Source organism: Mus caroli, chromosome 2, assembly GCF_900094665.2.
Source record: "Mus caroli chromosome 2, CAROLI_EIJ_v1.1, whole genome shotgun sequence".
Lineage (NCBI taxonomy): Eukaryota > Metazoa > Chordata > Mammalia > Rodentia > Muridae > Mus > Mus caroli.
The window spans coordinates 18,364,699-18,382,067 of record NC_034571.1 but is presented as its reverse complement, the minus strand read 5'-3'; the positions used below and the strand labels follow the sequence as shown (position 1 = coordinate 18,382,067).

At 39.7% G+C, this 17,369-nt stretch overlaps 1 protein-coding gene across 1 annotated transcript in view; it reads right to left on the bottom strand.

The window, feature by feature from the left end:
- Myo3a (myosin IIIA) overlaps nt 1-1,082 on the bottom strand; it is a 229,092-nt gene extending 228,010 nt beyond the window's left edge. The window contains exon 1 of the mRNA XM_021155802.1: nt 942-1,082. Coding sequence (XP_021011461.1) covers nt 942-948 — 7 coding nt within the window. The 5' untranslated portion in view covers nt 949-1,082. The remainder of the gene's footprint in view (nt 1-941) is intronic.
- Between the last annotated feature and the right edge of the window lie 16,287 nt (nt 1,083-17,369).

The following is a 17,369-nucleotide window of genomic DNA, read 5'->3' as shown; positions in this document are numbered from 1 at the left end:
GGGAGAGGGAGAGGGAGAGGGAGAGGGAGAGGGACATCACACAGATGAGCACATTGTCTTTGAAAGCACACACATCCCTGCGTTTCCCCATTTTAAAATAATTATCTTTTAGAGTATAACGAAAGCCCAAAATATGAAAAATTAAAATGGCACAGATAGCATGCACCTTTGCTCATGGATCAAAATTTGGCACTTAGGCCTCTGCAAATCCGGAAAAACTGTCAACTTTACCACCTACCTTTAGTTAAGCTAGAAAACAACGCATAATATTTAAATTCCAAAGCATGTATGTCCCAAACGCAGCTATAGTTCTGAGACAGTAACACAACAGAAAAAAGAAAAACAAATCATAGCATTATAGGAATAAACATTCAAGATCTGAAAAAAGACATCAGAAATTGAACTTTGGAACAATTTAGACAGAAATGTTAACAGTTTCACACAGCTAACAGGGAATGCAAAGCACCTCATGTTTTGTGCTTGGTGTAAAACCCTGAAGCTAATGCATTGATGCGAATTATAAAACCTGAGAGGTTAAGAGCAAATGGAAGATCAGTTACTTCACCAAGAAACTCATGAAAATGCTTAGGATTTTCCAAAAGATAAGTGTGTGCGCACCTGTGTGACATTCACATGTACTTTTAGAGTCACTGCTAGTTAGTTCAAGACGCAGGACCAATTCCAATACTACTTTTAGCTCCCTAATGGGAAATTCAGCAAGGTGCAAAAATAGAAGTCCTGAACTGGGCAGCGGATGAAAATTGAAATGCTCTCTAGCACCTGCTTCTTCTTCTCTACAAACCCTAGTCTGCAGACCCTGCCGCTCCTCAGATCACCATCTCCCCCTCTGAAACAGGGACGCCACGGTCTGCCAGTCCCGGTCTGCCAGTCCCGCCGGGTTCAGCTCAAGTCCCGGCCCCGCTGGGCTCATCCACACTCACTCTGCATATGCGCCAGGCGTCCTAAGGTCTGCAGGCTCCTTCCCCAGGTGGGTGCACTGTGTGGCCACTCCTATTCCTCTACCGGCCCAGTGCTGGGATTTTGCACCGCCCTAGCGCAACCGCCCGGTATCCTACAGAGGGGCGGGGCGGGGCGGGGCCTCCCAGGGCGGACCCAGGTCGCCCAGAGTTGCTGTCCAGTGGTAAGCTAGATGCTCATCCGAACCCAGATGCTCCTGAGTCCTGGCCAAGCCTCCTGGCCCTGCCCAGAAACCACAGGGCTGCACCAGTGCTTGGGACACTCCTCTCCCCCTGTGGCTCACCTAATCCTCAAAAAACTGTCCCCCAACCCGACCACCTGCCCCATGCCCAATACAAGCTCGCATTCCAGGCCTCCACCCCTGGACAAACTTCTCTTTGGCCCTTGAGAAAGTTGGGGCTGGAATCATGGGGCTGGGACTTCTGCACTACAGATAGAGCCTATCATAACCAGACCTCTACCTTCACCTGCCTCCTGGGACAGTCCAGTCCGTTCCCACACTCCTCACAGACTGGGATTCCAGAATGGGTCCATGTTTGCTAAGCTCCCTGGACAGTTCTAATAGGCATTTTGGGTTATCTCTTCTTCCCCTTCATGGTCAAAATGTCCTTAGATTTTGTCACTGATCTAAACGGGCCTACTGTTCATATCAAAAGGAAAAAAAATGCAAAAGAGACCTCCAGAAGGTCATCTAACCCTTATCTCCCTTTAGAAATATAAAAATGAGTATTTGAGTAGACATTCAAAACCCTCCCCATAAGATGGCTTTCTATAGAGTAACTGAACTGTGGATTTTTATTTTGCAGAACATCAAATCAAAGATTAACATAAACAGCTCAAAAAATTTAAGCTATATAATTTTAAGGAAAAAGATCACCATGAATACTTTAACACAAATCTAGTCGTTGTTGGATGTACCGAAAAATCAATGAGGCCAGGTATGAGAGCAACACATGCATCATGGGTTCAAGGCCAGCCTGAGTTATGTAGTGAAACCTTGTTCAGAAACCATAAAAAATGAACGACTATCCAAGTTCCACATTTAGTAAAAAGCAATGATTTCACTACAGGCAAACAATATGTAAACATACATAGAAAACTTGATTTCATTCAGAACTGGGAAATAACCAAATGATAGCAAGAAAAACAGAGGAAAGATGTGGTCATGGGGATTTTAAAAACAGGTCTGTTGGGGAAATAGTTATAAAATATGTTATTGGGAGGTACAAGATCCCTAAGTGAAAAGGTAAGATTTTAAAAATTAATTTAAACAGATCCTTGAACAGTGTGGAAACTTATTAGTAGTGTTGGCAATAGTGGTATGCAGCCTCTTGCACTTTAAAAAATGTGCCTAACGCTCTTACCTTCCCACACTAGCAGCAGGAGGCAGCGGGACATTCTTACTACAGCCCGTTCTGTACCACAGTCACTGTTATGCAGTTTTGACACTATATAGCATCTTTACCTTTGTTTTCTTTTTCTTTTTATTTTTTTTTTTGGTTTTGGGTTTTTTTGTTTGTCTGTTTGGTTGGTTGGTTTTTGTTTTTGTTTTCGAGATAGGGTTTCTCTGTATAGCTCTGGCTGTCCTGGAACTCACTTTGTAGACCAGGCTGGCCTCGAACTCAGAAATCCGCCTGCCTCTGCCTCCCAAGTTCTGGGATTAAAGGCGTGCAACACATTTTCTCATTTTCAACAGGTGCCCTGAATGACCTGAGTGTTTGTATAGTGGGCTTTGATAAATTTCAGCTTTTAAGAATAAATTTGTAGATGCTTTACAGTAGTGAATGACAACACACAGCACAGTCTAAAAAAATTTAAACATCTGTGACACACCCTGTTTAATATTTTTCAATATTCTAGGTCGCACTGCACTTCTGTTAGCTTTTATCAACTTGCTACAAAACTCAAAAAGGTCGTGCATGTGAGTGATTATGGCAGCACACTTCTTACTGTGCTGGGATTGACTAATGTTTAACAGTCAGATAAGTCAGATTTCATCTGAAAATTATCTCTAGAAGATCAGTGGCTCTCATAGTGTGGCCTGGGAGTTACTAGGAAATGGCCAGATATCAAAATTACTTCCATAGAGAAACTCCATTGGCATCCTTCCTAATGATACAGCGAAGCTTTCCAGTGGCTACGTAATAAAGTATGACATCACAATGGATTGGAAGACTGTAGGGAGTGACTATACCACTGTATGAATGGGCATTTATGACATGTCAAGGCCATGTCAAGGACACCAATACTTCAGACTCATGGGAATGGCAAAGCATTCTCCAATATGTACAGATGTTGACAAACAGGTTGAGTTTTAACACTGGTGGGAAAGTGTGATGCTCTGTCGTCCCTGATGACTGCACAATCATGCCCTTGAGAGTGTTCCCTTACAGAGCCTGCTTCTCCACTGAGATTAGCCAACTCAACTTCTCATTCATTCGGTATCATATTGTCATATATATGTATGAGAAACAAGATGGCCAAGATAATATCTAAGGTATCCTGAGCTATGTGGGCAAAATCAGGAAAGAAAACATTCAGCATGTTGAGAATGTGAGAACTCCTCAGCAGTAACGATTTCAGAGATTGTATATGTGAGAGTAAAATACAAACTCTCTTGAGTTGTGAAGAGGTTGCAGTTTCAGAACTACTGTTTATAGAACCATACCCAACATACCTTAGTTGTCCAGTCCCTACTGCATCACTATACTTCAACAGAGTTTTCATTTGTTTCTTCCTTATGAAATATTTATTAATCAGCATTGTTGAGTATAGAACCAATAGGATGGATGGGTCAGGGAGGGGGCAGATAGCAGGTAGATAGATGATAATGGAGAGATGGAGAAATACACAGGCAGGGAGGCAGATGGGGGTAGGTAGATGGTGATGGACAGAGAAAGACAGATACATAGTTACATGAATAATAGATAATAGACAAACAGATAGATGATAGATATATAATTAACGAATATGCCATTACATTATAGGAGGTTCCATGTCTGCTGTTTGCTGACTGGAGGCCTGGGGGGGCAAATGGGGTTATAGTCTAACTCCAAGTTCAAAGGTCTAGGGATAAGGAGAGCCAATGGTATAAATTCTTCAGAACCAGGAGACCTGAAATTTGATGGCAAAAGAGAATGGATGTTTTAAGTCAAAAGAAGACATACAATCTACACTGCATTCTGACCACATTTTTGTTCTACAGAGGTCCTTAATATAATGATGCCTGACTATACTGGCGAGGAAGGAATTTTTTTGTACTTAGACTCTGAGTTAGAAATTAATTCCCAGAAGCCTCCATTCACACACACACACACACACACACACACACACACACACACATAATGTTATTTAAGTTTGCCAGCTATATAAGGACTCCTTCCAGTCAAGTTGTCATAGGAAAGTTCACCATGAACTTTTATTTTAAACCATCAATAGAAAGAGCAACGGTGTTAAGTATGTACACTTAGCTTTGTTTATTTTCAATTGAATATGTGCCTCCACTATGTAGTATCTACCTATGTTAGAGTGAATGAGAACATTTTTAAACTACTGCACCTCAATTTACTTCTCTAGGAAATGGAAAATAATGGGGATAAATTACAGGAATATTGTCTACATAACAGTTATTTCAAGAATTGTATAAAATTATCCCTATAGAGACTTAAAACATTTATGATGTTCAATGCATAATTAGTACATATTAGCTATAATTGTTACTTCTGTTCTGTCTTTATTATAATTATCACTCCCTCACAAAAGGATTTAGAACACATGTCACTGAATTGTTTCTCTGCTTTTCCCTCATATATATATTTATTGTTTTAATCATGAAAACTGATAGCTTTGTGGAGAGTGGATCATTATCACTGAGATTCATTGTCTACATGCTATATAAATTTTGCACATTTTTGAAATTCATTCAGTCTACACTTTTCTCATTGTTACAAGGTAATCCCTTAATCCCTTAACAGACATGACAATATTTAAATGTGGAGATATTGTATGTACTAAATAAGAACATATGGAAGCTCTCAGCCCTTCGTTGTCTTAATTTATGTTAAATATTATCTTGGCTTTTATTCCCTTTCAAAAAATATTCTTTTTCTATTAGATATTTTCTTTATTAAGATTTTAAATGTTATCCTCTTTCCTACTTTCCCCTCTGAAAAATCCCCTTTCCTCTCCCCGGTCCCCCTGTCTTCCAACACACTCACTCCCATTTCCTGGCCCAGACATTTCCCTATACTGGGCATAGAACCTTCACAGGACCAAGGGCCTCTCCTCCCATTGATGACCAACTAGGCCATCCTCTGCTACATATGCAGCTAGAGCCATGAGTCCCTCCCTGTGTTTTCTTTGCTTGGTAGTTTGCTCCCAGGGGGTTCTGGTTAGTTCATATTGTTTTTCCTCCTAGGGGGCTGCAAACCCCTTCAGCTCCTTGGGTACTTTCTCTAGCTCCTTCATTGGGGAACCTGTGCTCTGTCTAATGGAAAATTGTAAACATCCACTTCTGTATTAGTCAGGCACTGGTAGAGGGTCTCGGGAGATAGCTATATCAGAGTCCTGTCAGCAAGCTCTTGTTGGCATCTGCCATAGTGTCTGGTTTTGGTAGTTGTTTATGGGACAGATCCCCAGGTGGGGCAGTTTCTGGATGGTCATTCCTTCAGTCTTTGCTCCACACTTTGTCTCTGTAACACCTTCCATGGGTATTTTGTTCCCCCTTCTAAGAAGGGTCAAAGTGTCCACAATTTGGTCTTCCTTGTTCTGGAGTTTCATGTATTTTGCAAATTGTATCTTGGATATTCTAAGTTTCTGGGCTAATTTCCACTTATCAGTGAGTGCATATCATGTGTGTTCTTTTGTGATTGGGTTACCTCACTTAGGATGATATCCTCCAGATCCATCCATTTGTCTAAGAATTTCAAGAATTCATTGTTTTTAATGTATGAGTAGTACTCCATTGTGTAAATGTACCACATTTTCTGTATCCATTCCTCTGTTGAGGGACATCTGGGTTCTTTCCAGCTTCTTGATATTATAAATAAGGCTGCTATGAACATAATGGAGCATGTGTCCTTATTACAAGTTAGAGCATCTTATGGGTATATGCCCAGAAGTAGTATAGCTAGATCCTCTGGTAGTACAATCTACAATTTTCTGAGGAACTGCCAAACTGATTTCCAGAGTGGCTGTACCAGCTTGCAATCCCACCAACAATGAGGAGAGTTCCTCTTTCTCCACATCCTCGCCAGCATCTGCTGTCACCTGAGTTTTTGATCTTAGCCATTTTATCTGGTGTGAGGTGGGATCTCAGGGTTGTTTTGATTTGCATTTCCCCGATGTCTAAGGATGTTGAACATTTTTTTTTTTAGGTGTTGTTCAGCCATTCAGTATTTCTCAGTTGAGAATTCTTTGTTTATCTCTGTAACCCATTTTTTAAAAAATAGGGCTATTTGTTTCTCTGGAGTCTAACTTCTTAGTTCTTTGTATATTTTGGATATTAGCCCTCTATTGGATTAGGATTCCTAACATGTTTTCCCAATCTGTTAATTGCCTTTGTCTTATTGACAGTGTTCTTTGCCTTACAGAAGCTTTGCAATTTTATGAGGTCCCATTTGTCAATTCTTGATCTTACAGCACAAGCCATTGCTGTTCTGTTAAGGAATATTTCTCCTGTGCCCATATCTTCGAGGCTCTTCCTTACTTTCTCCTCTATAAGATTTAGTGTCTCTGATTTTATGTGGAGTTCTTGATCTACTTTGACTTGAGCTTTGTACAAGGAGATAAGAATGGATAAATTCACATTCTTCTACATGCAAACCTGCCAGTTGAGCCAGCACCATTTGTTGAATGAAAATGCTGTCTTTTTTTTTCACTGTGTGGTTTTAGCTCCTTTGTCAAAGATCAAGTGATCATGGGTCTATGGGTTCATTTCTGGCTCTTCGATTCTGTTCCATTGATCTACCTGTCTGTTACTGTACCAGTACCATACAGTTTTCATCACAATTGCACTGTAGTTCAGCTTGAGGTCATGGATGGTGATTCCCCCAGAGGTTCTCTTATTGTTGGGAATAGTTTTTCCTATCCTAGGTTTTTTGTTATTCCAGATGAACTTGCAAATTGCCCTTTCTAACTCTGTTGAAGAATTGAGTTGGAATTTTGATGGGGATTGCATTGAATCTGTAGATTGCTTTCTGCAGGATAGCAATTTTGACTATATTAATCCTGCCCACCCATGAGAATGGGAGATCTTTCCATCTTCTGAGATCTTCTATTTCTTTCTTCAGTGACTCATATCATATAGATCTTTCACTTCCTCAGTTAGAGTCACAACAAGATATTTTATATTATTTGTGAATATTTTGAAGGGTTTTGTTTCCCTAATTTCTTTCTCAGCTTGTCTATCCTTTGTGTAGAGAAAGGCACTGATTTGTTTGAGTTAATTTTATATTCAGCTACTTCACTGAAGTTGTTTATCAGGTTTAGGAGTTCTCTGGTGGAATTTTGGGGGTCACTTATATATACTATCATATCATCTGCAAATAGTGATATTTTGACTTCTTCCTTTTCAATTTGTATTCCTTTGATCTCCTTTTGCTGTCTAATTGCTCTGGTTAGGACTTCAAGTACTAGATGGAATAGGTAGGGAGAGAATGAGCAGCCTTGTCTAGTCCATGATTTTAGTGGAATTGCTTCAACTTTCTCTCCATTTGGTTTGATGTTGGCTACTGGTTTGCTGTATATTGCTTTTATTATGTTTAGATATGGGCCTTGACTTCCTGATCATTCCAAGACTTTTACCATGAATGGGTGTTGGATTTTGTCAAATGCTTTCTCAGCATCTAATAAGATGATCATGTGGTTTTGTCTTTGTGTTTGTTTATATGGAGGATTGTGTTGATGAATTTCTCTATGTTGAACCACCCCTGCATCCCTGGGATGAAGCCTACTTGGTCATGATAGATGACGATTTTGATGTGTTCTTGGATTTGGTGTTCGAGAATTTTATTGAGTATTTTTGCATCAATATTCAAAAGGGAAATTGAAGTTCTCTTTCTTTGTTGGGTCTTTGTGTGGTTTAGGTATCAGAATATTTGTGGCTTCATAGAGCGAATTGGGTAGAGTGCCTTCTGTTTCTATTTTGTGGATTAGTTGGAGGAATATCAGTATTAGGTCTTTGAAGGTCTGATAGAACTCTGCACTAAACCCATCTGGTCCTGGGCTTTTTTTGGTTGGGAGACTATTAATGACTGTTTCTATTTCTTTAGGTGATATGAGAGTGTTTAAATAGTTAATCTGATCCTGATTTAACTTTGGTATCTGGTATCTGTCTAGAACATTTTCCATTTCATCCAGGTCTTCCAGTTTTGTTGAGTATAGGCCTTTGTAGTAGTATCTAATGATTTTTCTGATTTCCTCAGATTCTGTTGTTATGTCTTCCTTTGCATTTCAGAATTTATTATTTAGGAAACTGTCCCTGTGCCCTCTAGTTAGTCTGGCTAAGGGTTTATCTATCTTGGTCATTTTTCTCAAAGAACCAGCTCCTGGTTTGGTTGATTCTTTGTATAGTTCTTTTTGTTTCCACTTGGTTGATTACAGCCCTGAGTTTGATTATTTCCTGCCNTCTACTCCTCTTGGGGTGAATTTGCTTCCTTTTGTTCTAGAGCTTTTAGGTGTGCTGTCAGATTGCTAGTGTATGCTCCCTCCTGTTTCTTTTTGGGGACACTCATAGCTATGAGTTTTCCTCTTAGGAATGCTTTCATTTTGTCCCATAAGTTTGGATATATTGTGGCTTCATTTTCATTAAACTACAAAAAGGCTTTTATCTCTTGCTTCAATACTTCCTTGACCAAGTCATCATTGAGTAGAGTATTGTTCAGCTTCCATATATATGTATGTTTTCTATTATTTCTATTAATATGTTGTTATTGAAGATGAGCCTTAGACTGTGGTGATCTGATATGATGCATGGGATTATTTCAATATTTTTGTATCTGTTTAGGTCTGTTTTGTGACTGATTATATGGTCAATTTTGGAGAAGGTACCATGAGGTGCTGAGATGAAGGAATATCCTTTTGTTTTAGGATAAAAATGTTCTATAGGTATATGTTAAATCCATTTGTTTCATAACTTCTGTAGTTTCACTGTGTCTCTGTTTAGTTTCTGTTTCCATGATCTGTTTATTGCTGAGAGTGGGGTGGTGAAGTCGCCCACTACTATTGTGTGCTGTGCAATGTGGGCTTTGAGCTTTAGTAAGATTTTACATTTGATGTGTATAAAGTTTCCCTCCTTGTCTTTTTTAGTAACTTTAGGTTGAAAGTTGATTTTATTTGATAGTAGAATGGTTACTCCAGCTTGCTTCTTGGGAACATTTGTTTAGAAATTTTTTTTCCAGACTTTTACTCTGAGGTAGTGTCTGTCTTTGTCCCTGAGGTGGATTTCCTGTATGCAGCAAAATGCTGCATCCTGCTTATTTAATCTGTCTGCTAGTCTATGTCTTTTTGTTGGAGAATTGAGTCCACTGGTATTAAGAGATTTTAAGTACAAGTAATTGTTATTTCCTGTTATTTTTGTTATTAGAGTTGGGATTCTGTTCAAGTGGCTATCTTCTTTTAGGTTTGTTGAAAGATTACTTTCTTGCTTTTTCTCATGTGTAGTTTCCCTCTTTTTGTTGGAGTTTTCCCTTTATTATCCTTTGAAGGTCTGGATTCATGGAAATATATTGATTAAAGTTGGATTTGTCATGAAATACTTTGGTTTTCCATCTATGGTAATTGAGAGTTTTGCTGAGTATAGTAGCCTGGGCTGTCATTTGTGCTCTTTTAGGGTCTGCATGACATCTTTCCAGGATCTTCTGGTTTTCATAGTCTCTGGTAAGAAGTCTGGTCTAATTCTTTTTTTTTTAAGATATTTTCTTCATTTACATTTCAAACGCTATCCTAAAAGTCCCCTATACACTCACCCTTCCCTGCTCCCCTTCCCACCCACTCCCACTTCTTGGCCCTGGCTTTCCCCTGTACTGGGGCATATAAAGTTTGCAAGACCAAGGGGCCTCTCTTCCCAATGAAGGCTGACTGGGCCATCTTCTGCTACATATGCAGCTAGAGACATGAGCTCTGGGGGTACTGGTTAGTTCATATTGTTGTTCTACCTATAGGGTTGCAGACCCCTTCAGCTTCTTGGGTACTTTCTCTGGCTCCTTCATTGGGGACCCTGTGTTCCATCCAATAGATGACTGTGAGCATGCACTTCTGTATTTGCCAGGCACTGGCATAGCCTCACAAGAGACAGCTATATCAGAGTCCTTTCAGCAAAATCTTTCTGGCATATGTAATAGTGTCTGTGTTTGGTGGCTGATTATGGGATGGATCCCCGGGTGGGGCAGTCTCTGGATGGTCCATCCTTTTATCTCAGCTCTGAACTTTTTCTCTGTAACTCCTTCCATGGGTATTTTGTTCCTTATTCTAAGAAGATATGAAGTAGCCACACTTTGGTCTTCCTTCTTCTTGATTTTCTTGTGTTTTGCAAATTGTATCTTGGGTATTCTGTTTCTGGGCTAATATCCACTTAACAGTGAGTGCATATCAAGTGACTTCTTTTATGATTGGGTTACCTCACTCAGGATGATATCCTCCATATACATTCATTTGTCCAAGAATTTCATAATTTTATTGTTTTTAGTAGCTGAGTAGTACTCCATTGTGTAAATATACCACATTTTCTGTATCCATTCCTCTATTGAGGAACATCTGGGTTCTTTCCAGCTTCTGACTACTATAAATAAGGCTGCTATGAACATAGTGAAGCATGTGTCCTTATTCAAGTTGGAACATCTTTTGGGTATTTGCCCAGGAGAGGTATTGCTGGATCTCCCAGTAGTACTAAGTCCAATTTTCTGAGGAACTGCCAGATTGATGTCCAGAGTGGTTGTACCAGCAATGGAGGAGTGTCCCTCTTTCTCCAGCATTTGCTGTCACCTGAGTTTTTGATCTTAGCCATTCTGACTGGTGTGAGGTGGAATCTTAGGGTTGTTTTGATTTGCATTTCCCTGATGATTAAGGATGTTGAATATTTTTTCAGGTGCTTCTCAGCCATTCGGTATTCTTCAGTTGAGAATTCTTTGTTTAGCTCTGTACCCTATTTTTAATGGGATTATTTGAATTTCTGGACTCCAGCTTCTTGAGTTCTTTGTATATATTGGATATTAGTCCCCTATCAGATTTAGGATTGGTAAAAATCCTCTCCCACTCTGTTTTTGGCCTTTTGGTCTTATTGACAGTGTCCTTTGCCCTTTTTTGAACACTATGTTCTTGTATTTTCTGCCTTATTCTATCATTTTATTTTCATTTTTATTTTAAAATTAAGGTTTCTTATGTTCTAGTAACTTATCTGGTGCAGACCCATGCAGATCCCATGCATTCTGTCACAGCCTTTAGGTATTCATATGTCTGTGTATCTTGCTGTGTTTGTAAGTCCTGTTTCCTTGGTGTCTTTCATCCCCTCTGGCTCTTATACTTATTCTGTCTCCTCTCTGCAGTGTTCCCTGATCTCTGACGAGAGGGACATCTGATTTAGGGTTCACTTCTCCAAGGTCTCTTACTCTCTGCATGTTGTATGGCTGTGAGTCTCAGTATTTACTCTTATCTTTTACAGTTTGAAGCTTCTTTGATGGTGGCTGAGCAAGACACTGATCTATGAGTATAGCAGGATGTCATTTGGGGTCATTTTATTGCTACATTCCTTTAGCAGAACAATTTCCCCCTAGGTCCCTGCCCATCTACTCTCAGGTTCATGGCCATCCAAGCAGCTTTGGATGGAAGTGGAGACATACCTCATGCCTAACCTGGAAGTTATGTCCAATTGATAGCAACTTACAAATAAAAGAATTAGTTTTCTCCGAGGGATTCTCACTGGAGAAAACAACTTTTAAGGATTGGCCCAGTGTCCAGCAAGTAGATGGCCTAACAAAATGAATTCAACAGTATCTTTGGAAGTTCTTTGTCTCATAATGTTAAGTTAGGAAATGTTTTTTTAACCTTGCAGGTCTTTTGTGTATATATTATGGCTCCTGATTTTGTTCTTTTATGGGATTCCTGAGTGTGTGGACTTGTTTGTCTCCGAATCTACATGTATTTCTTCTGGAAATTCTTTGGCTCTTTCTTGTTCGGTTATTTTGTCCTATTTTGACTTTTTGGTTTCTTATTTATTGTATTCTATTTTATTATTATTCCTGAGACACCTCTTTGTTTCCTCATGAGATACAAAAGGGGGTAGAACCAGATGAGGGAGGAGGTATGGAAGAACTGGGAAGAGTATGAGAAAAGAGAAACCACAATCAGAATATATTGTATGGAAATGTTTATTTCAATAAGAGAAAAAAAGATTCTATGTTATCACACTAAGTATTGGGTTTTCTTGAATGAGAGTTATGATCTATGATTTCCATCTTTCTAAAGTAGGTGACTAAAGGTATCAGAATGAAGGACACATGTAGCAACAGCTTGGTTCCTTTGAAATGCTAACACTACCCGGGACCCAGTCCTTTCACTGCAGAATGTCTCAAAATCAAATTGTCCCAGAGCAAGCTACAGTGCCACCACCTTGAGGGCTTGGGCTGAGCAGCCACGCTATATTTTCTAAGACTGACTTCATTACAACTAAAAAGCAGCTTAGAGCCTTTCATTCCAAACCTGATTGACTGTCTTAATCATTTGGTCAATTGTACGTGGATAGTAGAACAAATGAAAAGAGTCATTCTTAAGAATCAATTTCTTGCCATGTTTTCCCCTAATTTATTAGTTAGTTCAAGTCTGCTTAAACAGGTTTTTGTAACTATAACATTTTTGAGGTAGAAAAAATAAGATGAAAAAGAGAAGAAAAAAAATCAAGAAAGAAAATAACTCTTCTGTATCCTGACTCAAAGCAAGCTTCCTTCAACACTGTGAAAAGGGAAGAGAGACTGTACAAATGCAGTTTAATGAACATGAAATGGAGTTTTTAGGGCAAACTGTGTTCAGGGTGAGCGTCTGTAAATTAGCAGTTTAATTAGTCTTCCCTCTAATTACAAGAGATAATTAATAGGCCAAGAGTTCAGAACACATTCATCTGTAGAAGTTTATTCTCTTTGACTTAAGCAAACACCAACAATGTTCCTAATGCATGCTCTTTTAGAGAGGTCATGGGCTGAGAAGCAGACACATGTCAACACTTAAAAAACAAACTCATTTCTGATCTGAAGTTCTGCAAATGTTTTTCACCGTGTAATTAATTCATTGGATGCCGAGTGGCATCAAATGATGGGCTCATGTAAGCTGTCTTGATAGTGTTAAATTACACATTTACCTAAAGCAGAGGTAAAGTAACCCCATGGTATATGTTAAAATATTTATGTTGCCAATTAGTGTAATGGGGAAGAGAAGATTCTGTATGAGATAGCTTTGAGATGCAGCAAAACTAACAAAGCAAATGTAACAAACAAAGAATGAATGTCACCTTTGTAAAGAGGTTATGAAATCCAACATAGTCATTTATTTTTGTTTTTTTTGTTTTGTTTTCATGTGATCACAGGAAGAACACAGTGTTTACCCATCCTTAAGAATTGGTTGGATGAGGCTTAGAGTCCTATGCAGAAACACCTTTCTTTTTTAAAAAAAATTATTTTATTTTTAATTCATTTTTTATACTCCATTTTCCATTCCCTGCCCCCCCATGCACCCTCTGACTGCTCCACAACCCACACCTCCTCCCCACCCCACTCTGTCACCACGTGGATGCCCCCAACCCCTACCCCACCTGACCTATAAACTCTCTGGGGCCTCCAGTCTCTTGAGGATTAGGTGCATCATCTCTTAATGAACATAGACCTGGAAGTCCTCTACTGTATGTATGTTGGGGGGCCTCATATCAGCTGGAGTATGCTGTTTGGTGGTCCAGTGTTTAAAAGATTTCAGGGGTCCAGATTAATTAAGACTGCTGGTCCTCCTACAGGGTCATCCTTCTCCTCAGCTTCTTTCAGCCTTCCCTAATTCAACAACAGGGGTCAATTGCTTCTGTTTATTGGTTGGGTACAAATATCTACATCTGGCTCTTTCAGTTGCTTGTTGGGTCTTTTGGAGGGTAGTCATGATAGATCCCTTTTTTTGAGTGCTCCATAGCCTCAGTAATAGTGTCAGGCCTTAGGACCTCCCCTTGAGCTGGATCCCACTTTGGGCCTGTTGCTGGACTTTCTTTTCCTTAGGCTCCTCTCCATTTCCATCCCAGTAATTCTTTCAGACAGGAACAATAATGGGTCAGAGGTGTGACTGTGGCATGGCAACCCCATCCTTCACTTGATGTTCTGTCTTCCTGCTGGAGGTGGGCTCTCTAAGTTCCCAGTTCCCTGCTATCTGGCATTTCATCTAAGGTCCATCCTCTTGAGTCCGCGGAGCCTCTCACCTCCCAGGTCTCTGGTGCATTCTGGGGAGGTCCCCCCAACCTCCTATTTCCTGAGGTTGCCTCTTTACATTTTTTCTTCTGGCCCTCGGGGAGAGGGGAACATGATCTGGTATTGTGTGAGATTAAAGGACTGAAGCCCTGAGGACCAGCAGACACATCTTTCAAGCAAAGCAAATCAGAACAGATAAAGTGAGTGCTATGGTGAAGAGGCAGTGGCAGTTGTTGGTCTGAGAAGAGTAGATAGGTGGGTAGGTGAATGCTTTCCGTGGTGCCAAATAACTGATATCAAATTGTGAGCTTGTGTGCTATAAAGCTTCCAGGTCCCCACAACCTCGAGGAAAAGGGATCACCTTTCTCAGTTTCCGATGATGTCTATCCTCTGATCTTAGTTGATTGTGTGCTGAAGGTAACATTATTATTTCAATGAGTTTATCTGTTGAAGGAAACATAGCATATTAGACTCTGATCTGTGCCACAAGCCTCTTGGTATATTTGCATGAATCATTTAATTTAATACTCACAAGGGTCTTATTAGGGAGAAACTCCCACCTAATAGCCTGATAAACCAAGGCTAATGAAAGTTCCGTAGTTCCACTTGTAAATTGTGGAGCCAGGCAGCTCCTCAAGTGTAACTGAGAGAAAGTGTATTTTTTAGACTGCAGTATGCATGACAGACTTGCTTCATGAAGTCACTCAAAAAAAAAAACCATTTATTTTGCAGACAGATGTACTGGTAATATATGAAAAATGTTAATGTGGCAGACCAATTGCCTCTACCAAAGAATTGTGTTAAAATACGCAGAATATCAAACTTACCATATTAATTATGTTCTAGCTTTCATTTAGTGTTTCTAGGGAAATGTATACTCTTTTAAATTAAATGACCATTACCCTGGTCACCCACAAAAATTTTTACACTGCCTATTGAAATTGTACCTGATAGCCAACACCTCCCTGCCACCTATGTACTCTCTGGGTCTATGAATTTGATCACTCAAGAAACCTCTCACAAGTGGTATCATAAATCCTTTTGTCCATTTTTCATTTATTGTAATGTCCTCAAGGCCCATCCTCGTTGTGTCATTGATTACAATTATCTTCTTCTTTAAGGTTGAATAATATTCTGCTGCATATTTGCATTTTAAATGGAAAACAAAGTCCACATTCTGTTTATACATTTATCCATCAGAGACATTTGTGTTGTTTCCATCTTTTAGATGTTATGGATAATACTACTGTGAACCTGTGTGTAGCGTTATCTCCTAAAGAATCTGCTTTCAGCTATGTGGGGCATGTGCCTGAGGTAGAATTCTTAGGCCAAATGACAGTTCTGTCTTTAATTTCTTAAGGAATCAACATAGAATAGCCCTCCTGGCTGTGCCATCTTACACTGCCTGAAGCAACACACAAGAATTACTGTTTCCCCTCGTTCTCCCCTATAGTTGTTAATATTATTTTTATATTTGCTATATTAATTATTTCTCTCTATGCTGTGAGAAAATACTTGGCAAAAGCAATCTAAGAGAAGGGTTTACTTGGTTTACACTTCTAAACATCATGTTACATGAAGGCAGGGTAGGGATGCAGGAGCATGAGACCACTCACATTGTACCCCCAGACAGGAAGCAGAGAGATGTGAATGCTAGCACCCAGCTTCCTTTCCTCTTTTTTACACAGTTCAGGATCCCAAGCCATGGAAGAGTATGGCCCAGATCTGGTGCCAGTCTTCCAATTTCATTTAGTCTAGACTAGAAAATCCCCCATGGACATGCCCAGGGGGTTATGTCTGTGGTCATTCTGAATCTTATCAAGTTGGCAATCATGATTAGTCAACAAAGTAGCTCTCCTTATGGACCTGAGTGAGAGGATATCTGATGCTTATTAATGGGCAGTTATACATAGAAAAGTCAGAAAATATGTAGATATTCCAAGTAGCTTCTTTATCACTATGTCTGAATTTTTCTGCAATAATATGAGTAATTCAAAATCCTCAAGAAAACAAATATTAATTATTAATACCACTTGAGTAGCTCTTGCTTCATATATTTAACATTCAAACAGCTACATGAGAACCCTTTTATCATCTAGATTATTACAGAGCTATGAAATCCAAATTCAGGTTCTCTGACACCACATGCTAGATTATCCTACAAAGACTGTAAATAGTTGTAAAAACAACAAAGGAAGAAGTGACTGCAGATTACTGGACTAAGGTGCATAGACCCTGATGGAATGTAGGCTGTGGCATTACTTGGTTTGAGTGTCAGGTTTGTGAGGAAACAGAGTTAAAAAAAAATGTTGGTACTATCAGTAAAGGATCAAGAAGTTGCAAAATAGTGAAGTGTTAAAAATTAGATACAAATAGAAGCCAAGTCCTTGAGCTCATGAAATAACCCTGAGTTAAGAACCCATTGCTGGCACACACAGGTGTTATTGCTTGCTCCAACTAAATTTCTCTTCAGAGGCTTGTGTGCTATCAGTCTGGCTGCCAGCCTGTGGCATTACTGGAAGGTAGAACCTCCATGAAGGAAGTTAGGTCACTGGGGTAGGCCTTTGATGGGAACATGGGGACCCTAGATTTTTTTATTGGATGTTTTATTAATTTACATTTCAATGGTATCCCCTTTCCTGGTTTCCCACACTGCCTGAAACCCCCTATCCCATCCCTGCTTCTCCCTGCTTCTATGAGGGTATTCCACCACCCACTGACTCTAGCCTCCCTGCTCTGACATTCCCCCACACTGGGATATCAAGCCTTCCCAGAACCAAGGCCTCTCCTCCCATTGATGCCCAACAAGGCTGTCCTTTGCTACATATGCAACTGGAGCCATGGGTCCCTCCATGTGAACTTTTTGGTTGGTAGTTTAGTCCCTAGGAGCTTTGGGGCATCTGATTGGTTGATATTATTGATCTTCTATGGGGTTGCAGACCCATTCAGCTTCTTTAGTCCTTT